This window comes from Rhinopithecus roxellana, chromosome 7 (genome assembly GCF_007565055.1).
Source record: "Rhinopithecus roxellana isolate Shanxi Qingling chromosome 7, ASM756505v1, whole genome shotgun sequence".
NCBI lineage: Eukaryota > Metazoa > Chordata > Mammalia > Primates > Cercopithecidae > Rhinopithecus > Rhinopithecus roxellana.
This window is the reverse complement of record NC_044555.1, coordinates 93,868,917-93,896,299: the sequence shown is the minus strand read 5'-3', so window position 1 is coordinate 93,896,299 and position 27,383 is coordinate 93,868,917. Positions and strand designations below refer to the sequence as shown.

Below are 27,383 nucleotides of genomic sequence, written 5' to 3'. Positions count from 1 at the left end.
TAAAAAACCACTCTACTAAGTAGTTATGACACATCTTTTATAGAGTGCCAGGAGCACTCACTGGTGAAATTTCTTCTGTTGTTTATTTTCAAACTGGAAATACATTTTTTATTATAGAAGTGGCACCTGATGACTGCAAAAACTAATGCTCTATCCCTTCCCCATGACACTCCCCCACCATCACCACCAAAGATAACTTCAGTTACCAGTAGGAATAGGAAAGGAAAACCTTCTCAGTGTTTTTTTCTTTAAGTCAGTCCTTTCCCCAACTGAAATGAGCAATTTTAGTTTCTTTCTGTGCTTTCAGGAGCATTCAATCGGAGGAAACGAAACTCCATCTATGTCACCGTGACTTTGCTTATTGTGTCCGTGTTAATTCTCACAGTGGGCCTTGCTGCAACCACCAGGACCCAGAATGTGACTGTAGGAGGTTATTACCCAGGAGTTATTGTAAGTATAGAAGGCACAGGTAGGTCGCAGTAGCTTGCTGTCTACAGAAATTCTGGCTCTGCTCTGATAGTTTTCGATTCTGTTTGAGTGTCTAGTGTTTGCTCAGATTTCCTCCTTTATATCTCTCTATATTTATGTAGAGAGGCAACTCTGGGCCTGCTAAGAAGAACACTGGACTGAAAATCAGAAGAATCCAGCACCATCCCTATCTAACAGTGTGATCCTGAGCAAGTCATCTCACTCCTTAAGACCCAGGTTTCTGGTTTAGGAGATGTTACTAACTATCAGTGTTAACCTTAGGCTAAGGTCCTTTCTCTCCAGGCATCTGCATTCCCATATATAATAGAGGTCATCTGATCTTACCTGAAATCTGAGGATCCTGGCAGCTTGACACTCTGACCAACAGCACTGATCTCCAAAGTGATCCTGCACTCCTATCAGAAAAAGTTGTGGAAGATATATTCTTAAAATATATATATATTTATTCACTTATAAATTATATATATATATACATGTTCATAAAACTTATATAAAAATGAACATTCAAAAATTAGATAAAAATTAAGTATACAATAACTTTTAACATCTTCATGTGAACACAAACTAAAATGTCACCAGATAATATGCACTTAGCATGAAATTTGTCATTAAAGACAGTGGCTTTAAATCCTTATTTCAAATGGCCCAGTAGATAATTGTGAATATTTTTGGCTGCCTTCTTATCCCATATGATTAGATTGTCATTGGAGTCATATTTTTAAATGTCAGTCTCACAATTTGGCTGACAAAAAAGCTGGGAGTTGGAAGTATCAAACTCTGCCATTTTCTTGTTGCTTCCGTTTGCTTACATTATTAGGGTCATCTTCAACTTCTGGTGTCTCAAGAGGAATCTTTTCAAGCCTTTTATCCATTTTGTTGGGACTAGCTTCGTTAAAATTGGATAATACAATCCAGGCATACATAAAATGCCCCACCATCAACCCTTTGCTGCTTGGAACTTGCCCTCCTTCAGAAGGATAGCTCACCTGATCACCTAACATTCACACGGACAGAGGGTGCCAGTGACAGTCTGTTTATTAAATATTAGTAATGTTTGGTTTCTTTCTTATTATTTTAGATAAACAATAAATAGGAAACAGCCGTATTCCAGTGGATTGTTTTATCTACTCTAGGGTGCATGCAGTTCCCTTTGGAGACTGCTAAACTAGTTGCATTAGAAAAACCAAAACTTCATTTGAGTCTACGTACACTGCTGTTGAACCCAAAAACCTAACTCTAGAGGTGAGATCATATTTTAAATATCAATTAAATGGCTCCTCAATTGCTAGAGAGCAGAAGGAAGTTTAGGACAGTTCAGTTAATAAGTATTTTAGTACAGCAAAGAGGTCAGATGTATCTTCTGTTGTTGTTTTGTTTCATTTCTCTTTGAAATGAAATGAGAGAGGGGAGGGGGAGAGAGAAAGATGGGGATTGGAGAAAGAAGCAAAGCAAGAGGAAGAGATTAAAGATGATGTCTTGGACAAGCCAGAGCTATGAGTGACCAAGCCTGGAGCCTGTTGCCTAGGTCACTGATTTCATTCCACAGTCAGCCTCCTCAATAGTTCTTGAGAAGCTGGGACCTAACGTGGGCGGTAGGCTATGCCTTCCTGGAGCTGAAGGCTGCTGGGGGAAGTGCCTCCACAGCTCCAGGGCAGGCAGGGCTCCTCCCAGCTGAGGGCAGGTGACCCACAGACACTGTTTGGTGCCCTCTGTTAAACATGTGATGTGAGAACTCACCCAGTCCACTTCCTGTGGTGAGGCAAGAAAACCAGTCGTCAGCAGAATTGGGTTTTATTTTTAAACACAAGTGAAGCCGGCGGGAGGCGGGGGGGGGTGTGCGGGGAGGAACAGAGTGGGTAAGATAGCATTTCGGTGGCTTGGAAAAACAATTTATAGGGTCTGCGTGACTTTGTGTATTTCAGGTAGCTGCATTAGTAAAATATTTCTGACTGATGAGCAAATGCTGAAGCCAAGATTCAGAGTCTCTGTGGGTGAGGGGAAGGTATTTTCCATGTTATTTAAGAGTATGAACTCCTATTCATGAACAGTGGCTGTGAACCTTCTCTGTGGAATATCTTACCGTGGGCGGCTAGGTTGGAATACGTTAACAAAGGAAAGAGGGTGACTGATTGCTGTTATTCAAGTACCTGATGTTCAGTTAGCACTGGAAGTTGAAGCAGTGGGGGCGTGTGTTTGCATGTGAGTGGTTCACTAAGAGCTGATATGGAAGTGTTAATAGGAAAGCCATCCCTAACAGATACTGTGCCCCCATGATTTAACCTTTAAAAATGTGCTCTCATAGTTCCTGGATGTTGTTTCTTTAAAATGCATTTTAATTACATAGAATAAAGGGGAAAAGATAGCAGATTGAATAGCAGAAAAATCTGAGTTTATAGGTCAGATCACGTAGTAACAAATACAATTACGACTCATACCTCAGAAACAGTAAACGCCTGAGAATCCAGATTTGTCTGGGAATGGGGTACTTTCACTAATTGAATAGCTTGGTTATTAGGGAGTTACTATAGAAACTCTAAACCGGTGGTTTCCCCACTCTGATGTGAATCAGAATGACCTGGTGAACCTGTGAAAAATGCAGATCTCTACTCCCTAGCCCAAGAGATTCTGATTCAGTTGGTCTGCATGGGCCCCAGCAATCTGAATTTTCTTTTCATGAACTAACCTTTGATTGAGAAAGTAATACATGTTGAATCCACCAGAGGGGAAAGAATCCCGGGGGGGAGGGGGGAAGAGTCTAATTCAGGTGGGCTAGCAACCACCTGGAGAATTTACACACAGTAAAATATGCTTAGCAATAAAACCAGGATCATAATGTGTCATCTGGAGATTCTGCACTGTCAAATTGGTCACTTTAAATATAAATTACTAATGTATAGAACTGTGGAAAAGTTTCAGCTTATTCGGAACTCTGATGTTTTAGACTTTGATTAAATGTGTTAACAATACATGAGAATTTAAATTTTCAAAACAAATTAGGGAGAAGTTATTAGATTAAAAGAAGACTTACCATGCAAATCATTTAAATATTGTGATCTCAGATACTTAAAATATAACTCAATTTGCGTAATTCTAAGTCATGTGAAGCTTTTCGGGAGCATCTTTATTTTGCCAAATGAAATATCTTTGTACAGTGAGGTGCATTCTCATGGCATGTTAGCTATTCTACCTGAGCTAGAATGTGGTATCATCGTTCTAAGAGACATATGCACACATGCCTCTTTAAAGATGTGCTAGTCTGTACAGGCTGAACTGTAAAGTTTTAAAAAACTAAAACCAGGCTGGGCACGGTGGCACATGCTTGTAATCACAGGACTTAGGGAGGCTGAGGTGGGAGGATAGCTTGAGGCCAGGAGTTCAAGACCAGCCTGGGCAATATGGTGAGACACCATCTCTACAAAAAGTATATGTATAAAATATTAGCCAAGTATGGTGGTGCACACCTCTGGTCCCAGCTACTGGAGAGGCTGAGGTGAGAGAATCTCTTGAGCCCAGGGGGTTAAGGCTGCAGTGAACCATGATCACCCACCCTACTGGGCTCCAGCCTGGGCAACAGAGCAAGACTCTGTCTCAAATAAATAAATAAATAAAATTTAAAAACTAAAAACGGCCAGGTGCGGTGGCTCACACCTGTAATCCCAGCATTTTGAGAGCCTGAAGCAGGCGGATCGCTTGGGTCCAGGAGTTTGAGACCAGCCTAGACAACATGGCAAAACCCCATCTCCACAAAAAAAAAAAAAAAAAAAAATTAGCCTGGCCCTGTGGTGTAAGCCTGTAGTCCCAGTTACGTGGGAGGCTAAGGTGGAAAGATCGCTTGAGCCTAGGAGATGGAAGTTGCAGTGAGCTGAGATCGCGCCACTTCACTCCAACCTGGGTGACAGAGTGAGGCCCTGTCTCAAAAAAAAAAAATAGAAAAAAAAAAAAAAAAACAGAAAGAAAAACCGAACACCAACAAAAAAAGACAAACTGGATTAAGAATTTTACTGCCTCAAATATTCAAGGCATTTTATTCCAGGAGGGTTCAGGTGAGCTTTCTACCCTGAAGGCCTGAAAACCCAAGAGCTTCATTTGTTGCCTGAAGCTGAAAGAGACAGGGGAGGGTGGTTGCTCCTTTCTCTTACCTTAGATGCAGGAAAAAGAGGCCTCTAAATGTGTTTCCCAAGCAACCCACAAGATGGAGTTGGCCCCCTGGATAGTGAGACAAGCCTTTCATTCTTGCACCCTCTCCTCAGCTGCTGTATTGATACTATTAGGGCCCATACTAGCCTCAGTCTTTTTTAGGAAAGAGCAAGAATTTCTGCCCCCTTTCCCAGGGAGTGGGTAGGAGAATCAGTTAATTGAAAATCATTTCAGAGTTACTGTGAGATATTAGGAGATGGGGACAACAGGGATCACTCAAAACAATCAATATCCCAGAAACCTTCTTTAGATCAGTGTGGCCTCAGATTCACATGTAAAGACTCCTCTGAAAAGTCCAAAGAAATTTTAATTAACATGAATGCTCAGGAAACATAAGGAGCTCTGGATAGTGGGATTTTGTAGTAAATTGTGTATTAGGCAGAAAGATTTTCTTTTCTTTTTTTTTTTTTTTTTTTGAGGCGGGGTCTCGCTCTGTCGCCCGGACTGGAGTGCAGTGGCCAGATCTCAGCTCACTGCAAGCTCCGCCTCCCGGGTTTACGCCATTCTCCTGCCTCAGCCTCCCGAGTAGCTGGGACTACAGGCGCCCACCACCTCGCCCGGCTAGTTTTTTTGTTTTTTTTTTTTTTTTTTTTTTTTTTTTTGTATTTTTAGTAGAGACGGGGTTTCACCATGTTAGCCAGGATGGTCTCGATCTCCTGACCTCGTGATCCGCCCGTCTCGGCCTCCCAAAGTGCTGGGATTACAGGCTTGAGCCACCGCGCCCGGCCAGGCAGAAAGATTTTCAACAAGAGGTGAAAAAGTTTCTACCTCTTGTTTGAAAATGTTTCTAAAATCTAAGTTCATTCTAAAGTATAAGTCCCTAACTTACTAAGTACATTTTTTAAATGACACCTGGGCTGGGTACAGTGGCTCATGACTGTAATCCCATCACTTTGGGAGGCCAAGGCAGGAAGATCATTTGAGGCCAGGCATTCAAGACCAGTCTGGGCAACATAGTGAGACCCCCATCTCTACAAGAAATTTTAAATTTATCCAGGTGTGATGGTAAAATTAGCACACCTGTAGTCCCAGCTACTTAGGAGGCTGAGGCAAGGGGGTTCCTTGAGCCCAGGAGGTCGAGGCTGGCTGCAATGAGCTAGGATCATACCACTGCACTCCAGCCTGGGCAACATAGCAAAACTTTGTCTCTATAAAAAAAATTAAGAATTAGCTAGGCACAGTGGCTCAGGTCTGTAGTCCCAGCTACTCAGGAAGCTTAGGCAGGAGGATTGCCTGAGTCCAGGAGTTCGAGGCTAGAGTGAGCCTTGTTTGCACCACTGCACTCCAGACTGGGTGACAGAGTGAGATCCTGTCTCTAAATAAATAAATACATTTGAATCTTGATTTGCTGGGTAAGACTTTTATAATACCATAAGGTTCTCACCTTCATTGGCTCACTGTTGCTTCCTTGGCATGTCATTCAGAGCTCTCCATAGATGCCCTCAGCCTAGTCTCTCATTACTTCTCTTTTGCCAAAATTGTCAATTCACAGTACTCTGAACATGACTTGGGCTTTTCTGCCTTGGGGCCATCATAACATTTTTTTCCTTGCACCTGAAATATCCTCCTCGCTCTCGCTCTCGCTCTCGCTCTCTCTCTCTCTCTCTCTCTCTCAGTGCTCTGTTCTATCCTAACTTAAAGACACAGCAGAAACATTTCTCAGATACTGGGGTCCACAGTGGTGTCTACCATCTTTGAACTCCCTACCATATATTCCTCCTATTCATGGTTGCTGGAAAATACTTATGTCCTGCTTTGTGGCATCTGTTGGGGCTATATTCTCATTTAGCTTTGTTTATGTAGGTCCTCAATCCCTTCTCTGAACCCTTGGGTCAAATGGGATTCAGAATTTAGACTTTTTATTTTAGAAAAAGTAGAAAAAGTATACAGTACATATACCACATATTATCTAACAATCAAGTAGAGCCTTGAGAAGCATCCCACAATCAAGCACCTCGTGTTTCTATAATAAAACATGGATTTTTACACTAAGTGAGATAAAGATGATAATATTTTTTAAAAAGATGGCAATATAACCTCACATCAGTTCAAGATCAGGTTTTGCCACCAAGTTAGTTACATTCAAGAAAAAAAAACACACTTTTTGGTTTTAAGAGCTTTGTGGATTTCAATATTATGGAAAGGGGTTGTGGACTGGTTTACCTGATTATAGTATGAGCTCCTTTAGCCTGAGTGATCTTGATCATACCTTCAGCTTGAGTGGTCTTGATCATACCCCATCCCACCTCCTGGCCTCTAAATCACAGATTGAATACAGTGCCAGCCAGAGTAGATGTCCAATTAATATTTACCTAATGACTAATTTTTTTAGCCTTAGTCCTAGATGTCTGGGACAGTGAACGGGAATAGGCATAGGTGACAAGAGTCCAGCCTCAAAAAAGCCCTTGAATCTGACTTTGATATCTAATCATCTGTCCTTTTTTTTTTCCCCACAAGTGGAGGGCAGCCAAAACAAAGCAAACTAGTTATTTGTTCAGGTAATGGGGAATCAAGATGGAGGTCCAATGGTCTGAACATTACATGATTCCATGAAGCTCTTGAGGGGAGACAACAGAGCTTACCTTTCTGAGGTCTCAGGGGAGCAAGCAATTGTTTAGAAGCAGCTGTCCATTTTAAGGAAACTGTTGGTTTTCCCTTCTTTATTTTCAACCCCTCAGCTCTTCCACAAATAAGACTTCTCACCCCATCCTTGCAGAGAACTTCTTCTCTAGGGAGCAACAATTAGGTCCTTATCACTTGGAGGTCACTATTCTACTAACATTGGCCACAAACACAGCAAAGTGTGGCTAAAAGAATGCAAGTTGTTATTCAGGGACCCGAGGGCTAGTCCCAGACCTACCATTAACTTGCCATAAGAGGGCATACATCCTTACAATTCTCTGTGCCTTCATTTTCCTGTCTATCAAATGGGAATGATATCAATTCCACCACACTCCGTCATATTCATGTGACCAAACTAGGGGGCAAGTACTTCTTTAACTTAAAATGCTTATGAAATGGAAGATTGCTTTAGCAACACTGGTGAGTTCATTAACCTGCCATCCAGGTAAGTGAATTCTTCCAGCCATGACTCAATACATATTAGTTCCCTGCCTGCTGAGCTCTAATCCATCTTTTGAACCCATATAAAAATGTCTCCTTCTCTATGAAACCTTAGAACTACCGTTTATTTAGCAGCCTACTTTATGCAAATCACACTACATACTTCATCTCATATAATCTTCAAAGCAACCCTGTATGGCAGGCTCTATCATGATTCCCATTTTATAGATGATGAAACCAAAGCACAGAGTGGTTAAGGAATTGGGCCAAGGGCACAGAGTTTATAAGTAGCAGAGCTAGGAATATATTATATTTCTGGCTGCACGAATTATTCCTTGCTCCTATAGCACTTTGTTTTTACCTGGTCTGTGGTCCTTAACCCAGTCTGTCTCTCCCTTACTAGACTGTGAGCTCTTGGAGGACAGTAGCCACGTCTTATTCATCTGACATAAAGCTAGTAGTTAACATCAGAAAACTGAATGCATCGGAGTGGAATAGAGTAGAATAGAGGGAAAGGGGAGAGAACTGGATGAAGTAACTGACTGGCCTGGGATTTCCAGTTCTGGAGTGCCTTGTCTTTCCAAACAATTCCACAAGACTTCCACCCACCTCTTCTGGTCACTGCCATCAGAGAGTTATTTGCCATGAGAGAGTATGAAGAATAGTGGGGTCGGCGAGGGGGGACGAGTGTTTTTGCTTCCTGTCTTGGGACAAAGACTGCTATCATGATTCAGGAGACATTCTGTTAATACCTTTGGAAGCTGATGAATTGTTAAGTAAAATGACTTATTTAACCTGTAAGAAGCTGCCTCCCAATTTCTCTCAACTCCACAAGTGGCCCAGAGTGCCAAAAGCACAGACTATTCATGGACTTTCTCCTAAAAAATAGAAGCCGTGGAACATATCAGAGGGGGAGACAAGATAGAACAAGGAAACTCTCTTAGCACAAAATAGAGCACATTATAAAAAATTATAGGATTTTCCAGCTCAAATTGGGTTAGAGTGGTTCAAAAGTTAAATGACTTTAAAAATAATAATAATAATAATCACTAGAACAAAGTAATATTTACTGAGTACTTACTGTGTACCAGGCGCTGTGCAAAGTTCTTTGAATGTATCATCCTAGTTAATTCTCACAAAAGCCCTATAAGGTAGTCACTACTGTGGTTCCTATTTTTGCAATATAAGGAAATTGAGGTTTAGAGAGCTTAACCAGTTTGTTCAAAGTTACACAGACATAGAAGAGCTGGGGTTGGAAGCCAGGCTAGTGTGATAACTAAGTTTTAATCAGTATATTTTATGACAACATATTTTAATTATATCTGAAATAAGACCAGGCGGGAGACAGGCATAGCTTGACTGTTGAATGAGGATGTTCTCAGTAGTCTTGGATATTACCCTCACGCACTGTAGTATCTATTTCTCAAGAGACATTGCTGTCTGAGTGGCCCTGCACAAGGAGTCCTGGAGATTTATATTCATTCCTTCCGTTCATTCTCTCATTCTTGGGGTCTGAGACAACCACCCAGTCCCCCTACACTGCCCTACTAAGCTGCTGCCCAGCCCTTGGGTCTGTTAGATTCCCAAACCTAGGTGCAAGGCTTGGGGGTCTCAAATTGAAATAGATGTCCCTGTGAGTCAAAGTAAGGCTGCAGATGGAAACCCAGACCATTAGTGAGGCTAAAGAGGAAAGTAACTACATCACTGAACTTGTGTTAAGATTTATTGGTCCATTCTCACCACTTTTTACTTCTTCCACTTTCATCCCCATCAACAACTATCGGTTAGTGATCATTTTCATCTAAGACTGGCAGACTCAGTCCTCTAATAGCAGAGCTGAGAGGGCAGTGAGATCTGTTATACCAAGCCATAATCCCAGCCACTTAGACAGGAAAATTGTTTTTTAGGGTTTTACACTGCCATTTATGTTCACCCTTTAATGAATGCTTTCTGTCCATAAATGAAGCAGGGATGGAAGAAGAGGTGAATAAGTGCTAACATAAATTGCAGTGGGTCAACCACAAATATAGGCTTTAAAAAAAAAAAGATTTTTAAAAATTTTTTTAGTGTGGGTTAAGGTGCTTCCTGATTTCTAAAGTACTTCCTGAGTTGGATTGGTATGCCAGAGGCATCAAAATTGCTTTTGCAAACCTTTATTTTGTGATCTACACATCAAAGTGGAAGGTCTTTTTCAAAAAAAGATAAAGATAAAAATATAACATGTGCTTTTCATCATTATATGTCTCTTACTGACTCCCAGTCACACGCTAGGTAATAGATATTGCAATTGAAATAGGCAGGCTCTGAAAAGCTATGGTTGACCTTTACTTTTAGTTTTTGGGCACATGAGTTTCTTCTTAGGTATAATTCATAGCTACAAGGGAAAACTGGCAAATGGTGGGAAAAATACTTTTATTGTACATGTTGTATTTGTGTAAGTAACAGCTGCATGTGGCTTTAGCGTCAATATCCCAGTTTTTTCTGTTATCCTGAATCATATCCAGGGACTGGAATGATTGTGTGGTCAGCCTGACTGTCATCCCACATACTATGTATGCCATATTGCTTTGCAGCTCGGCTTTGGATCATTCCTTGGAATCATCGGATCAAACCTTATTGAAAACAAAAGGCAGATGGTAAGTTTTCATCCCTTATAGAGTCAAATTCTTCCTCTAAAAAAGCACAACATTTATGTGGATAAGTAACACATTTCTTAAGTTTGCGTGATTTGGTCATAAAAGGAACTGCTACTTTGCCCTTTCTCCTAAACCTCTCGGGAATGTGTTTTACTGTGACCCTGTGATATGGGATTGGTTCTCATCTTGCTTGATGCTCCCTCACTGGCCTAGCTAGATTCCTTATGCCAAAGGGATAGAATATTCTGGATCTTGCCCTTTGCTTTCCTCCTTACTCCCAAAGGAGTGCTCCAGCCTATCCAGTCTGGCTATGATCCTCACCTAGAATGCTTTTGCTTCCATTTCTGTTACTACAGCCCTGGATTACTGGTGGCCCTCACATCTTTCTCTCTGATACATAATCTTTTGGGCAAGTTTTCACAGAGAGTTCCTGCCTTTTAGGAGATTACAACACAGCAGACTGTGATTGCATGAGCAAATGTACTTGTGGCACAACAAAAAGGTAAAATAAAATTATAAAGCCATCCTAAAGTATCTCCATTACCCATATTTCAAAGCTAAGCATGTTGTAAGATTGAAAGGAAGGACAGGCCGGGCGCGGTGGCTCAAGCCTGTAATCCCAGCACTTTGGGAGGCCGAGACAGGCAGATCACGAGGTCAGCAGATCGAGACCATCCTGGCTAACACGGTGAAACCCCATCTCTACTAAAAAGTACAAAAAACTAGCCGGGCGAGGTGGTGGGCGCTTGTAGTCCCAGCTACTCGGGAGGCTGAGGCAGGAGAATGGTGTAAACCTGGGAGGCGGAGCTTGCAGTGAGCTGAGATCCGGCCACTGCACTCCAGCCTGGGTGACAGAGCGAGACTCCATCTCAAAAAAAAAAAAAAAAAAAGGAAGGAAGGACAAGCATTAAACAGAAGGTGAAGCTTCTATGTCTTAACAGGGATCCACAAGGGCAAGCTTTTGTACTTTCCTGGTTCAATCTGAAAAGGCTTCCTGAAGGGTAAGGGTAGAAGATACAGACTGAATTGAAAGCATATTGCAGTTTTACAGAGTTGTAAATCAAGATGCCTGGTGAGTGGTCAGATTGTGATTGGGCTCCCCCTGTACAGTCTCTGTGGCACTGAAACTTTGATAATGGGGTCTATTTCACAGCAAGTTTAATCAGATAACGTAATAGCTCCAGGGACAGAGAACTCTAACCATATGTTTTCCCCCAGCGATGTGGGGAATCACCCTTAAGGGAGTTCTAATAGTTTTCTTCTTCCATTTCACCTGAACTCCCTCCTTGCCAGTTGTGTTTGCACTTTAGGCTTAAATTATTCAAAGTAATGGGGGAATTTTAATTGTAGAACTAATCATAGCGTAGCTAATAATGCCAATTTCATGATATTGTTCATACATTATTTACCAATTCTCTGTAGCACTGTAAAGTGAGAATTATGAGGAGAGGTTTCTGAACAACTCCCAAAGGAGATAAGTATTTCCTCCTAGCCTGTTGAGGTGGGAGAACCCTAGGGTGGCCTTGATTTTTTTTTTTTTTTTTTTTGAGATGAAGTCTTGCTTTGTCGCCCAGGCTGGAGTGGAGTGGCACAATCTCAGCTCACTGCAACCTCCGCCTTCCAGATCCAAGCCACTCTCCTACCTCAGCCTCCCGAGTCCCTGGGATTACAGGTGCACGCCACCATGCCTGGCTAATTTTTTTTTAATTTTTATTAGAGATGAGGTTTTACCATGCTGGTCAGGCTGGTCTTGAGCTCCTGACCTCAAGTGATCCACCTGCCCCAGCCTCCCAAAGTACTGGGATTACAGGCGTGATCCACTGCGCCCGGGGTGGCCTTGATTTTGATTTTCTCCTTCTCCCTAGAGAGTAACTTAATGCCATGTGATCTCCCCTCTTTTCTTCCAAAAACCTCAGGGAAAAAAAGTGCTGATTCCATCTAGTTCTGAGGGTCAACACAGGCAGATGGTGGGCTCAGGTAGCATCTATTCCTGCCCCTGGAAATGCCTTGAAATTCCTATTTTCCCCCACATTGGGCTGTAGTAGCATCTTTGTAATAGTAGACAAATTATTGGGAAAATTTCTGTTATCTAACACAATTAGAGAATAGGGCAGCCTGGTTCAAGTAAACATTTGTCTTACTTGAAAGTTTTTATATGTACCATACTGGCTGTGCATGGTGGCTCACACTTGTAATTCCAGCACTTTGGGGGGGTGAGGCAGGAGGATTGCCTGTTCCCAGGAATTTGAGACCACTCTAGGCAACATAGGAGACATGTCTCTAAAAAAATTTAAAAATTTGAAAAATATGTGCCATAAAAAGTTGATCAGTTTCAGAGACTTCAATCCTTTGTAAAATGTCCTTGACATATAAGTCTTAAGTTGAATGTCCTGGTTCTTCAATGTTGCGGAAGGTCATGTAGAGTTTTGCAGGACCTCAGAATCATCATTGCCTTCATCAGTGCCCACTATAGCATTAAGTAGCAGTGTGAGGGGGTAAAAAGAACACTGGACTAGGAGTTGGTGGGCACCAGGCTTTTCCACAGACCAGATGGAGACCCTGGGCACACCACTTCCCCTCACTGTGACTCCATTTCTACGTAAATAAAATAGAGGATTGAACTACCTAATGTCAAAAGTCCAACATTATTTCTGAGTCCAAGGATGGAAGGGTCATGCAGTCAAATTCCTTCATGGACAGCACGCTAGATACCAGCAAGCCTCCTCTTCATTTGGTGCTCACAGAGTGAATTTCTTAGCTTTCCTTGAAAATGTAAAAATTGCTTCAGTTGCCCATTCTCTGCCTCCCCTGCCTACCTCCCTTCCACTCATCCTGCATGACCAAAAAGAGCATTCCCATGGGGTGGTAGGCTAGAGTTCTGCTTTGCTGGAAGTCTCTTGGGGATCGCCCGGTCCCCAGAGGCAGCAAGAGTGGAAGGCTAACAGACGCTTTTGTGTTATTCCCCTCTACAGCTGGTGGCTTCTATCGTGTTTATCAGCTTTGGTGTGATTGCGGCTTTCTGTTGTGCCATAGTTGACGGGGTCTTTGCTGCCAGACACATTGTGAGTATTTTTTCATCCTGAGTTAAAGTAAATATGCAATACCACAAGGCCGCACTGAATGTGTGCTGGATATTCAGCCCTTTGCTAAGTGCCATGAGGGTTACATGAGAGGGAGAAGACACAGTCCCTTTTCTCAAGGAGTTGGCAGTCAAGGTGAAGACATCAATGGACATGCAGACATCTAGAGAACGTGGTCTAAGCTGGGGGAACAAACTCCAAGTGCCATCGTGGCTTATCTTGGATTCCAGGGGTCAGAGAAGGCATTCAGTGGTGGTAGGGCTAGAGCTAGGCCTTTGACATGTGGGTAAGATTTGGGAAGGCAAAGGGTCAAGGGAATTGCTTAGAACTAGTGTTGGGGGTAACAGGGTAGAGAGAGAGCACCAAGAAGCCACATGACTTATGGTCAATGCTGTCACCCAAACAGTCTGTGCAATGGCATCTGAAGAAACAATTCCTGGGCAAGGGGAAAAATAAGAGATGCCAGAGAAAGGCCCTTTGCCTGATTTTCTTTCAGGACCAGGAATATAAATGTAGGCCCCTCTACCAGATCCATCCCTTCTGATTTTAGCTGAGATCAGCCATCTTTTTCATCATTTTTTCTTCTTATAAAGTCAAATGACACATCAGTAACTTTAAACATCCATAATCCTACCACCCTAACTTGACAATATTTATTGTTTTTGCATATTAGCTGTTGAGTATATACCTATTTTTGTAGCATAGTTGCAGTCAATCATAGTATGCATACTATTTTGTATTTAACAGAAGCCATCTTAATAACAATAATTCCTTGTTTTTGTGTAGTGCATTTAGCTTTTCGATGTGCCTTCACATCTATTACCTCATTTGAGACCCACAGTAATCCTGTGATATATATAGGGCAGGCATTATTATCCCCATTTGACAAACAGTATTCACTCTGAGGCAGTCTCCATGGCAACATAGGCCTAGTGGCTAAGAAGCCTGCAGTAGATTTTGATGGCAGCATGAACTAAAATGGCTTCCTTTTTTTCCCCTCTTCCTCTCACTCCTAATGTTTTTTAATAGCTTTATTGAGATATAATTCACATCCCATACAATTCACCCATTTAATGTGTATAATTCAATGATTTTTAATGTATTTAGTATATATCAGTTACTTATGTGCAACCATTACCACAGTCAATTTTAGATTTTCATCATCTTGAAAAGAAACCCCATACCATTTAGCTTTCACCTCCATAATCCCTCATTCTCCCCAGACCCAAGCAACCACTAATATACTTTCTTTGTGTAAGGTATCCCTATTCTAGACATTCTGTATTAATGGAATCATATAACATATATATTCTCTTGTGACTGGCTTCTTTCGCTTAGTGTAATATTTTCAAGATTAATTCTTGTTGTATCAAGTACTTCATTCCGTTTTACGGAGTAATAATATTCCATTGTGTGGGTATACCACATTTTCTTTGTACATTCACTGGTTGGTGTACATTTGAGTTGTTTCCACTTTTTGGTTATTATGAATAATTCTACTGTAAACATTTATGTACAAATTTATGCATGGATATATGTTTTCATTTTCATTTTCATTTTCTTTCTACCTAAGAGTATAATTGCTGGATCATATAGTAAGTATGTTTATTTGTTTGAGGAACTGCCAGAGTGTTTTCCAAAGTGTCTACACTATTTTACATTCCCACCAGCAGTATTTGATGGGTTTGATTTTGCTACATACTCATCAACTCTCATTATTATCTGACTTTTTGATTCCAGCCATCCTAGTGGGTATGAAGCAGTATCTCATTACGGTTTTGATTTGCATTTTCCTGACATTCCAATGTTTTTGATCATTGGCTCCAGTCAAAGGCAATGGGCAAAAATTCAAATTATATTTACTGGAAGTTTCCTCTAATGACCACTACTTGCTTCTGAGTCCAGGCCCTCTGTACCTCCTGCTGCTGGTGACCTGCAGTACAGCATTTGACTCAAGTATTTGGGGGTAAGACTGGATGAATATTTAAGAAAATCTTTCTGCTTATACTGTACCTGCCCTAAGACATTGGCTAGTCCTCGTTGACATCCAAAGAGTTTTGAGGAAGGAGGCTTTATTAATCTATGATGATATCTGTTGGCCAACTTAAATGAAAGGCACATTTGGACCCTAGCACAGCTTGGATGGGTGAGAGCCAGCTGTCCTATTGTTGAGGCCCTTTAACATCATCTTTCCCTGTTCCTTTGGCTTGGGTGAATCTGAACTTCCTCTCAAGACCTACTTACTACCTTCTCACTCACCCCTCTCTATGTGTCTTGTGTCATCTCTCTTTTGTCTCATATTTCTTTCCTTTCCCCTCTCCCTAGTATAGCCATTAGCTAGCTTGGAAAATCACTTTACCTTCTTGTACTATAGTTTCCTTTTCTTCCAAATGGATATAGTAGTAACTTACCTTTCAGGGTTAGCATGAGGATGAAATTAAATAATGGGTATGGACATGCCCTAAGAGGGCCTGGCATGGAGCAGACACTCAATATAAAACAATTTCCTTTTCTACCCCTTCACGCCATAGTTGGTAGCCCTTCAGATTACAGAGGTTGCCAAACCCTGGCTTAGTGACCTTTTCTTGCCTTCCAGTTGTCTTGTTCTTGTTCCTCTTCTGGACCTCAGTGAAGAGTATCAGCCAGAGGCAGCAAATGGGCAACTATCACACATCTGTCTTCATTTAGGGCATTTGGTGGCTGAATGCTTTTTGCAAAACCAGGAGGTGAGAAGGGCTGCAACCAGCACATTAAGCCTCCTCTTCAGCAGGATAATTATGATAATTATTCTGCCACCACCCAAACACCAAACATGGACAATAAGCCATTCCAGGTGTGAGCATGAACACCCTCATTCCTTTCCAGCCAGACTCCAGGCTAAGCTAACAAGGCAAGGTACTTTTAGAACATTGAGCAGGCAGGAGTTTCATGTAGAAGTAGCTAGCTGATGAAAAGTCCTATATCCTTAATGGGGAGGCCGGCTAGAAGGCAGGAGGCATTTGAGTGCCAAGTACAAGAGATGCTAAATCACATGTGTGGGGAAAAGCAGCCACCGAGATGACCGGAAATGGTGAAAGAAGTAGGGGCAGAAGGGAAGGAGACAATATATAAATTCCCTCTGCCTGGGTACTTCTGCCAAATCCCAAGGTCAATTTGCATAAGTTGTTTGTCCTGTCCTAAGGTGCCTTTGGCAGAAGCCCCCTACCACTCAGGGGATGTTTAGCATCAGTCCGGAAAGTGAACAGCAGCTCCTGCCTGGAAGCTTCCAGGCAGCCCTGGCTTGTGTCTATTGGTTCTACCCCAACCCCCATGCATGATAGCTTTCTCTCATCAGGAAGCTGGCCAAGCCAGCAGAGTATATCGACTGTCCTTGAGCCCCATGTTAGTTTTCTGAGGCTTGAATAGTGTTTTTGGAGTTCACTGACTTTATCTAATCTATGTAGTTGGGTGAAAATGGCTCATAGTTCAATTGAGTTAAAATCTACAGCAGCCTTAGGAGCTGCCCCTTCTCCTGAGGCTTGCTTCCCGAGCTCTTCCTTTTGAAAGTGATGTGGAAATGACAGCAAGAGGTACAAGTCAGCCAGCCTTAGTCCTGTCCGCAGGTGATAATGAAACCTCATTGTTGGAGTTCATCTCCCTTAGTTTGAAAGTGTCATTTCATAATAACCTGGAGTTTTGCATCTTGTCCCCTGGGGACTGTTTACAAGAAGACAAAGGCTAGAAGTAAAAGAAAACAGAGAGGAAATTTCAAGAAGCCCATTTCTCAATCAGTTTCATAATTTCTCATTAACCAAGTAGTCTAATAGAAAGTAATTTTTAAAGTATTTTTGTCTAATCTTCACTCAGTCTCCCTAGACAGGTGACTTTCAGAAATTAACCCAATCTACTGCCTGCCTGCTTCTGTGTGTGTGTGTGTGTGTGTGTGTGTGTGTGTGTGTGTGTGTGTGTTCAAACCTTTTATTACCAAGTACAACACTTGCTGTTTTATTTTCCAAAGCCAAAACCCCTTTGGTTTGGTGTTTCCCTTTTCAGGATCTGAAACCACTCTATGCTAACCGGTGCCATTATGTTCCCAAGACATCCCAGAAGGAAGCTGAGGAGGTGAGCCAGAATGAGGCTGCATGTCTTTACCTCCTGGGAAAGTCCCCTGTTCTGCCTGAAACACCCTTTCTTTTACTCCTTTTCATGGGCCTAAGGTTTATTTCTAGGTATGTATAGCTGATTTGTTCAGTGGGTCAGAGCACATTGCTAATGAGGCCATGGTCATAGGTTGGAGCCTCATGAGGCCTAATCAGTTTTACTTTGTTCTGTGGCCACAGGCTAACCCTCTGACCCCAGCCAGAAGCCTCCCCGTATGTGGCTTTGATCCTCAGGGGGACAGATAAGCGTACAGAGGCCACAGGACATGCCCCTCCCCCATCTCTATGGATGATGGTTCAGTTGCCTGAACTCAGTGCTCAGTTGGAATAAAAGTGGGAGCCTGAACTCAGTGCTCAGTTGGAATAAAAGTGGGAGCCCCACCAGGGCACTAGGCCTGAACTATGGAGGCAGAGCCTGAGTTCCACACATAGGATGGGTCTGGAAGCCAAATGAAGGTAACTGAGAAGCCAGATCCACCTCTATGCTCTGGGGAGGCTGGGACTGTCAGCCTGGCCCCTCTCATAACACGTCCAAGAGGCCAGCCTAATAATGCTTGAGCATGCACAGATGAGTCTCTCTTCTGCCCCAAACAGCTTTCCTTATGTTCCATGTTGCCTCAGGCAGAGCTAGATGCAATGCGTAGTGAGGCAAAGTATGACTCCAGGTCATTTTGGGAGAGTTTGCATTTCAGTATGCAATAATCCCTCCCCAACCCAGGGATTTCTCCATATGAAACTGTACCTAGGCTTCCAGGAATCTTGACAATTTTGTACTCTATTAACCTCACATTGAAAGTCAATCATTCCCAAATAGTTAGAAAAATGGTAAACTTTCAGTTGGGAAGAGAAAAGGAAGGCAAGTGGATGTAAAATGGCCACGGCATTGCACAGCTTCAAGGGAAGCCATTTTACATAAAATACAATGTGAATAGATGCCCTTGGAGTAAGGCAAAGCAGTCCTGCTCCAAAGGCACTATGCCAAATACTTTGATTATGTCTCTGCCGTCCACTTGACTACTTTTTCTTTTAACAACCATAAATTTACTATTTCTCTCACTGTTCTCAGGTTAGATAGGAAGAATAGAAATGCGTATATGATAACAGCTTGTCTGAAAGGCAGTGAGCATTTGGATGAAGGACCCAACATAGAAAAAAATGCCTATTTGCTATGAATATTCTCTATAACAAAGCAAGACAAATTTACCAGCACTTCATTGTATCTGGATGGGGGAGAAAGCTGGAAAATTTCTTGCTAAGAAGAGATGGTAAATGGAATTCTTTTCCATTTTTAAAACCCTTTTGCTAACTCAAAATGTGTAAAATGTCATTGCTGTTCTCTAGATTTTGTCGTGATAACTTTCTTGTGTTTATTTGGTGACTGTAAAAATATTAACAATGACTTCCATAGGTTCACTTGTAACCCTGGTCCCCCTAACCCTATTTTTCCTATATAAGGTCATAAGTTCCTCAACCAAAAATTCTCCTTCCACGAGGGTTATGAGGAACCTTACCCAGGCAGCTAGAGAGGTACTATTGTACTTCAGAGTGCATGCGCCGGCCCCTCTGTCTTCCTTCCCACCTTATCTGCTTTCCTCCTGTACCCTGATTTTCCCTGCCCTCATATCCTCATCTCCTCCAGTCCATTCGTTCTTCTGTCTGTCCTTCCATCTGTCCTTCCTCCTCTCTGTCTCCACCATTCAGGCATGGGGCACCGAGGGCTGTGGCTGAGGCTGGACATGAGCCCAGCTACACAGTGACTTGCCTCATGCACAAGTTCGGCCAGCTCACCGCCCAGCCCCATCCCTCCCACACATTGGTGTGTTCATTTCAAAGCCATCTTTACTGTCTCCATCAGTCACTAACTCGCATTTCCAATCCCAGAGGGTCCTGCCTCCTATCCAATGCCAGCTCATCTCCTCACTGTTATATACCCTCAGGTTAACTGCCCGCACCTCAGCCGTGAATTCTGCACACCTCGCATCCGGGGCAACACCTGCTTCTGCTGTGACCTCTACAACTGTGGCAAGTAAGTGTTGAGGCCAGACACAGGAATAACAGTTTGACCACAATGGACACTAGAAGGGCTGAGGGTAAGGAAGGGTGTATTGTGGGAATTAGGGAAGTGGAAGACATTGATCTGTTAACAGATTTTGGCTAATAGACATTACTTGCCTTCTCTGTGCCAGGCATCATGCTAGGTACTTTCACATGCTTAATCTCATTTAATTCTTACTTATGATGTATGCAGAGTAATCCTCATTTTATAGATGAGGAGAGTGAAGTTCAGAGGAAACAGACAACTAGCCCAAGGTTACACAGAACTTGAAAATAGTATGTATAGGATTCAAACTCAGCTCTGTCTATACCCACGTTTAACAATGTTACTGAGTACCTTCTCAGTGCCTGGCTCTGTTCTAGACACTGAAGATTCAGCAGCCAACAAAACAGAAGTCCTTTCCCCTGTGGAGCTTATATTATAGTAGGGGAGATAGTCAAGAAATACATAAATATATAATATAATGCCAGGTGGTGATCAGAGCTCTGAAGAAAAATGAAGCAGGAGAAGTAGATAGTGATGAGGTGTGTGTGTGTGTGTGTGTGTGTGTGTGTGTGTGTGTGTGTGTGTGCAGGTGCAGCTGCATGCACACTCTACGTTAGATAGAGTAGCCAGGGAAAGCCTCTTTGAGCAGGTGACATTTGTGCGGACCTGAATGTAGTTGTGGGGGTGGGCAACCCAGGTAGATACCTGGAGAAAGAGAGTTTCAAGCAGAGGGAATAGCAAGTGCAAAGGTTCTGGGGCAGGAGCAGTTTTGGTGCTGGTTCTGCTGCAACCACTCTGGCTCTGTGCACTCCAAATTGCTAAAATATCCTTTATTCTTTCTTTCAAAACATATTTAGGTGCTAGGAATACAGAGATTGCCACTGAGGAGCTCTCAGACTAGTAAAGAGGATGGACATGTGAACAATCTATTGCAATATAATGTGATAAGTGCAGTGGGGATCAGTGGATGTGGTGAGGACTCTGGAGGCCCGATGAATGAAAGTCAGAGTTTGCTGGGAGGGAGCAGTGTCAAAAAGTAGGTGATGTGGGAGCTGAAACTTACAGAATAAGTAGGGAATTAGGAGACAAACCAAAAGATAGAGGTGAAAAGGATATTCCTGGTAGTTGTGAAGAGGTAGGAGGTGGAGGTAGTTACAGAAGGTGTGGTAGGAGGTGAGACAGAGAGGTGCAGCCAGAGATCAGATGATAGAGAACTCATTGACCATAAGAATGACTTCATACTTGACCCTGTAGGCAATTGGGGGCCATCGAAGGGTACAGCATGGAAGATGGACTTGAGTGGTTGAGGAATGGAGGCAGCTAGGAGGCCACTGCAAGAGTGCAGGCCATAGAGAATGGAGCCTAGATGAAGTTGAAGACAATGCAAAGCAGGGAATCATTTTAAGAGCAATTTGGAAGGTGGAATCAATAGGGATGTGTGAGTAGGTGATGTGCACAGTGAGTGAACACCTCTCCATGCAGGGTATGTTGACCAATGTCTGTCATGCATGTATTTCCTTCAGAATCTTAGTGAAGGCGAACTGAGGGTCATGGGAGGGAGAGAGTAAGGGGAGGAACCTGCAGAGTGGGGCTGGATGGAGCTAGATTCAGAGGCAGCAGGTGGATGCAGCCCCCTCCTCACTCACATTCCCTACTGTTGATATTTTGGGGTCAGTTACTCTGGTTTAAGGATTAAGACTTGCCAGACTAGAGGCAGGGAGGAGAAGGCAGAGACCATACACCAGCCCTTTACCTTCTTGGCTTGTGCCAGTCTTGTTTTGTTGAAAGGTTTGGCAGTGGAGAAAGAGAAATTTACAGATTCAAATGAGGTTTAGGGATTGTCTGGGGAGTTCAATTATTTATGTTGTAATAATAACCATCACTTGTAAAAGACTTCCCTCCTTAGCAGCAATGATTGAGAGCTGGCTATAACTGTACTTCCTCAGCCCATCCTTACAGACATGATCAAAGAAATGTAACACGGGTCCTAGGGGAATTGGGGTTATTTTACTATTTTTCCTCTTGCCTCCCCTCATCCTTCTTTCCCCGATCTGTCTTTCCCTTTGTTTTTATCTCTTCCCTCTTCTCTCCCTCCTCCTGCCATCCTTCTCCGTTTTCCTTGGTGCTCTCCTCTCCTTTCCCATTTCATGGCCTCCTAGGGTGGTGCTGGGAGCTGGCCAGAACTGGGCCTGAGATCTCAAGGAGAGAGAAGGCCCACTGAGAGGGCTGAGAAGTGATTCCTTGCAGACACACCTTTCTCTCTGTGACAGTGTGTTTCTGAAAAAGGTTTGAATACACAAAATCCTACTTTAAATTCCATTTAGCTGAGCCCTCAGGTGAATTGTTTTTGAAAGTGGAGGCTCAAGTCCATTCTATCTTCCGGTCATTCTGAACTTCATAAAAATCGACTTCCTTACTTTCTTAAAGCAAGTTATACCAGAATAGTCTTCAAGGAATTTTATGAGGAGCTGTGCTAAACTATGCACTCCCTAAGGGCAGGGAGCATGACTTAATCTTATCTATACTTCCCTGGCCCCAGCACAGGGCTGGGCATGAATAAAGAGCTGATGAAAAGGGAGTGATGTTTGTTGAAAAGGAACAAAAAGAAGAACTCCCTTTTCACTGGGGAAAATAAAATATTGGACTAGGCAACTGAGAGGGGTCATGGGAACAGTCCTGCTAAAGATCTTCAAGTCTAGAAATATCTTTCACCTACCTAGTGCCTGGAAGTCAGCCCCAGACATCTCTCAAAGCCCTTTCCCAAGTCTGTAGTGCTAAGATTCCAAGGGCAAAACCACTAGAAAAGGACTTCCTTAGCTTTTCCTGAGGAAACAGTCCCACCAGGCCATAAACCCCGGGCTGAGACTGAAGAGGCGAGGGTCCACAATAGAGGAAAACGTTTTTTCTTGACCTGGGGCTTTTTCCACCCAGAGCTAAAGAGACCTAAACTCAAGGCCTAAATATAGCTAGCAATAAGCATTCTGAGGCTTGGAGACTTTAATTTTGCCAAATGTGTATTTGTTTTCCTCACACGAAGCCTATTTTTAATCAATTGCCAGCTCCTCCAGTCCATTTCCTGGAAAGGAGGCCAAGAAAAAAAAAAGTGGGAACAAAAACATCAGGCAGTCATTTGTACAGTGCTACAGAAACAGAGTCTCTACTGTCCCTCCGAACCCACAGACCTTCTTTGACATCAGGGGTGTTGAGGGTTTAATACCAAACATAGATTATTCTATTTAGCCTCATGCAGGAAGGTGGCTTTCTCTAGGACACAGCTCCTCAGCAGTTGCCTTTCAGAGTACTTCAGGCTTTCACCTACTCACTCATCTTTGGAAAGGTCAAATCAAAATCACTGGTTTTCAGCACGTAACCTAAAGGAAATGAAGTGATTTGTGAACAGCATTAGCTGGTAACAAAATGAAGGAAGATAGCCTACTTCCATTCACTCCTTTCTTCGACAAACTTTTCTTGAGCTCCTACTATGTGCTAGGGGCTGTTCTAAAAGAATGGGCATCAATAAGACACAGCTTTGCCCTTAAGGAACTCAATTTGCCAGGGGGATTGCAGGGAGGGGGACTTAAATGTATATGCAGAATGCATACAGCAGGAGAGAGACACACAGAGGCTGGCCGTTGCCACTGCCTGTCCACCAAGAATTGGTGAGTGCTCCAGGCCCTTATGGAAGAGCAGAAGGATACCCTCCTGCCTTATCTAAGATCTTCTACTACCTACTTTGTTAAGTAGGAGACTGAAACACAGAGAACTTATCCATTTCTCTAGGTCCACCCAGAATGTTGAGAGCAAGGGGATAAAAGCCCACATTGGGTAATCAATCTCATGATCAATACAATAATTAGTCTTTGCACTCAGTTACTCATTCACCGAGTATTTATTGACGACCTTTAATGTTTCTACCACTGTGCTAGGCAGTGAGAGAGGCCCAAAGGAATGTTAAGAGACGACCCTTGCCCTCAAAACGTTGCGATTTCGACAGAGACATCATGTCGGCCTTGGTCTTGATTGTAACATTAGCACCAGCACAGTATTTAGCACTGATACGCTCCCAGTACATACTAGATTAAATAAATAACTGAATTATTGATATACACAAAGTGCCAAACTAAGAGGAATAGACTATGGGAGTCTAAGGAAAAAGCTAATGAATGGGTAGTGGCGTCTTTGAAGAAGGCACTATTGAAGCTTTGAGCAGTGAGAGAGATTAGGATAGGCAGAGAACAGAAAGCAATACCTTCAATGCAGGGGGAGCACTCTGAGCACAGGTTTGGAATTAGTACCCAGCATAGCCAGTGTGGGGCTTCTGTGGACTTCAGCCTGGCTGGAGTGTGTACTCCATTTTGGGACTGGACTTCGGCAGACTGAGGAATTTGAACACTCCCCTGAAGGTACTGGGGAGCCACAGAAGGGTTTTGATTAAGTGAATGACATATTTTTAAAAGTGTTTTAGGAAGAGTAATCAGGCAGCAGTAGAGTCTGGCAGGACAGACTTACAGTGATGGAGGCATGAGGATGGGAGCAGTGGAAATGCAAAAGGTGCAATTTCAGAGGAAGCTCTGCCCAGAGACTGAAGCCAATGGAATCCTGAATCTCAAGCAGAAAAAAACCACATTAATTTGCTAAACCCGAACCATATCTAAGAATTAGCTTTCTTTTCCTTCATGGTTCGGTGAAAAAAAAATTAAATAGCTGCTGTAACCACTCAAACTGAAAGTATATATTATCTAAAATTATTGAATATTTTAAGACAAACTACTATCCTATTCCCATATTGTGGTTTGTGCCTACAAAGTCTTAATACTGGCCAGGCACAGTGGCTCACGCCTGTAATCCCAGGACTTTGGGAGCCTGAAATGGGAGGATAGATTGAGCCTAGGAGTTCAAGACCAGCCTGGGCAACATGTCAAAACCGCAGCTCTACAAAAATTAGCTGGGCATGGCGGTGTGAGCCTGCAGTCCCAGTTACTTGGGAGGCTGAGGTTGGAGGATCACTTGAGTCAAGGAGTTTGAGGCTGCAGTGAGCCACGTCTATACCACTGCACTCCAGCCTGGGTGACAGAGCAAGACCTTGTCTCAACAACAACAAAAAAAAAAAAAATGGAGAAAAAAAAGAAAAAACCCAACCAACCAACCAAACAAAAAACAAAATAAAGTGTTAATACCTTTAAGAACAGGGTTCAAAGGTTTGAATTGTGTTGCCAGAGGCTGGCTCTTAGAAGGAACAAAATGTAGCTACATATTTTAGTGGGGCATCTTATTATATGTTGGAGTACTGCTTTCATGTCTGCTGGCATTGCATCCCCAGGCTCAGAGAAGTTAAGTAAGTAACCTAAGAGTAAGAAAGTAAGTTGCTAGAGTCAGCATCTGGTGACAGAACATAGATGACAGAGCCAGGATTCAAACACAGTCTGACTTCAGAGTCAGCTATGGCATACTGCCTGCCTATATATACTACTAGTCCACCCTTGGTGTTTCAGGAGGCAGGCAAACATAATTTGGGGGATGTCAGAAGTTGACTCCCAAGCCACAAAGGTGCTCCTACAGTTCCACACTCACCCATACACAGAGGCCTGTCCTGTTCAGAGAATAGTCCTTGTACAGCTGTCCCTTTTGGGGGGCAGTAAGTAATCTGTGCATCCTCCCTGCCCTATCCCCAGGGCCTAGTAAAATGCCAGCTAATAGGAGACAATGTATGCTTATGCATGGGCTCTTGAGATATGCTTCTGAAAATACTGAACTCCAATTCAAACTCTGATTAATTGAAACTCCCTTAAAATTCCACTATGGGCCGAGTGTGGTGGCTCACACCTGGAATCCCAGCACTTTGGGATGCTGATGTGGGAGTATCACTTGATGCCAGGAGTTCAAGACCAGCCTGGCCAACATATCAAGACCCTGTCTCTACAAAAAATATTAAAAAAAAAAATTCCACTACGGGAGCTTACTATTAAAAACAGTGGGTCTCAAACACTGATGAGCTTGTTAACACAGATTCCTGACCCCATCCCCAGAGATTCTACCAGATTCACTAGGACTGGGCCCAGGAATCTGCATGTTTAACCATCTCTCTTTCTCAAAGATACGTCCACAGATACACGCAGAGACACCCACAGGCACACACAAATAATGTACTGATACAAACAGGCAGACACACATAGACACAATCACAGATGATTCTGAGGCAGTCTGCCCTGTAACCACACTGACTTCACCTCTTTAGAGAAACACTGACTTTAAACAATCTGAAGATAAATTCATCTGTAAAGTTTAAGTCTTTTCATATGTGAATAATCCCTCTCTGATTCATTTTGGAGATCAACCTTTGATTGTTTTTCTTTTTTCTTTTTTGCATTCTTAAAGCAGGGGAGTCACATGTAACAAGCATCCTAATGCCAGGGTGTTTCGTTGTGACTTTAAGAACCACAGTGTTTTGGATTCATGATGAACTCCAGTGGCCAAGTTGTAAACTAGTTTGTGACATCCAGGAGGACAGGAACTTTCATTTAATTAATTCCACAGGTATTTATGTAACACCAACTGTGTGTCAAGCACAGCAGTGAGCAAAATGAAGTGGTTCCTGCCCTCATGGAGCTCACGTTCAAGTTGGGGAGGCAGACAATAACGTAGTAGACACATCAGTAAGATATTTTCACATAGGAAAGAATGCTACAGGGAAATTAGAAAAGGGTGATGTGTTGCTTAGCTTGGGCTGCTATAACAAGACACCATAGACCAAGTGGCTTAAACAACAGAAATGTACTTATTTCTCACAATTCTGGAGGCTGGAAGTCTAAGATCAGAGTGCCAACATGGTCGAGCTCTGGTGAGGGCTCTCTACCTGGCTTGTAGCCACTTCCCCTCTGTGCTCACAGTGACATTTCCTTTCACATTCAAGTAGGGAGGGAGAGAAAGAAAGGCTGGTGGGGGGTGGGGGGTGGAGCGGGGAAGTCAGGGGAGAAGGCGGAAAAAAGGAGGAGGAGGAGGAGGGGAGAGATCTTCCTTTTCTTATAAAGCCACCAATCCTATCTGATTAGGGCACCACCCTTATGGCCTCATTTAACTTTAATTATCTTCTAAAAGCCATGTCTAAAAATACACTCACATTGGGGGATAGGGCTTTAACATATGAATTTGGAGGGACGAAATTCATTCCATAGCGGATAATGTGATAGAGAGCAACAGGGCTGGGAAGGGGTGTCTTTGGACAGAGTGGTCAAGAAAGGCCTCCCCACAGAGGCGACTTTCAGGTTTTGTGCAGCAACTCAGCTTTAGTTCTTTACCAGGACATTGGTTTTTGTTTATTTGTTTGTTAGCTTTGTTTTCCTTCATGGTTCAGTGAAAAAAAAATTAAATAGCTGCTGTAACCACTCAAACTGAAACCAAGTATATATTATCTAAAATTATTGAATATTTTAAGACAAACTACTATCCTATTCCCATATTGTGGTTTGTGCCTACAAAGTCTTAATACTGGCCAGGCACAGTGGCTCACGCCTGTAATCCCAGGACTTTGGGAGCCTGAAATGGGAGGATAGATTGAGCCTAGGAGTTCAAGACCAGCCTGGGCAACATGTCAAAACCGCAGCTCATTTTGAGAGGGCACACACTGAAGTCTTTGAAGCCTGAATTCAGGTCCCAGTTCTACCACTTATGACTTGGGCAAGTTCTTTAACTTCTCTGTGCTTCACTTTCTTCATCTGTAAAAATGGGCATGATGATAGTT

At 42.8% G+C, this 27,383-nt stretch overlaps 1 protein-coding gene across 1 annotated transcript in view; it reads left to right on the top strand.

Annotated features, from left to right (window-relative positions):
• The window catches only part of TMEM255A (transmembrane protein 255A), a 52,945-nt gene that overhangs the window by 6,803 nt on the left and 18,759 nt on the right, over positions 1-27,383 (top strand). Inside the window, exons 2-7 of the mRNA XM_010364050.2 lie at positions 308-450; positions 10,323-10,385; positions 13,358-13,447; positions 17,498-17,566; positions 19,060-19,131; positions 19,542-19,630. Coding sequence (XP_010362352.1) covers positions 308-450; positions 10,323-10,385; positions 13,358-13,447; positions 17,498-17,566; positions 19,060-19,131; positions 19,542-19,630 — 526 coding nt within the window. The remainder of the gene's footprint in view (positions 1-307; positions 451-10,322; positions 10,386-13,357; positions 13,448-17,497; positions 17,567-19,059; positions 19,132-19,541; positions 19,631-27,383) is intronic.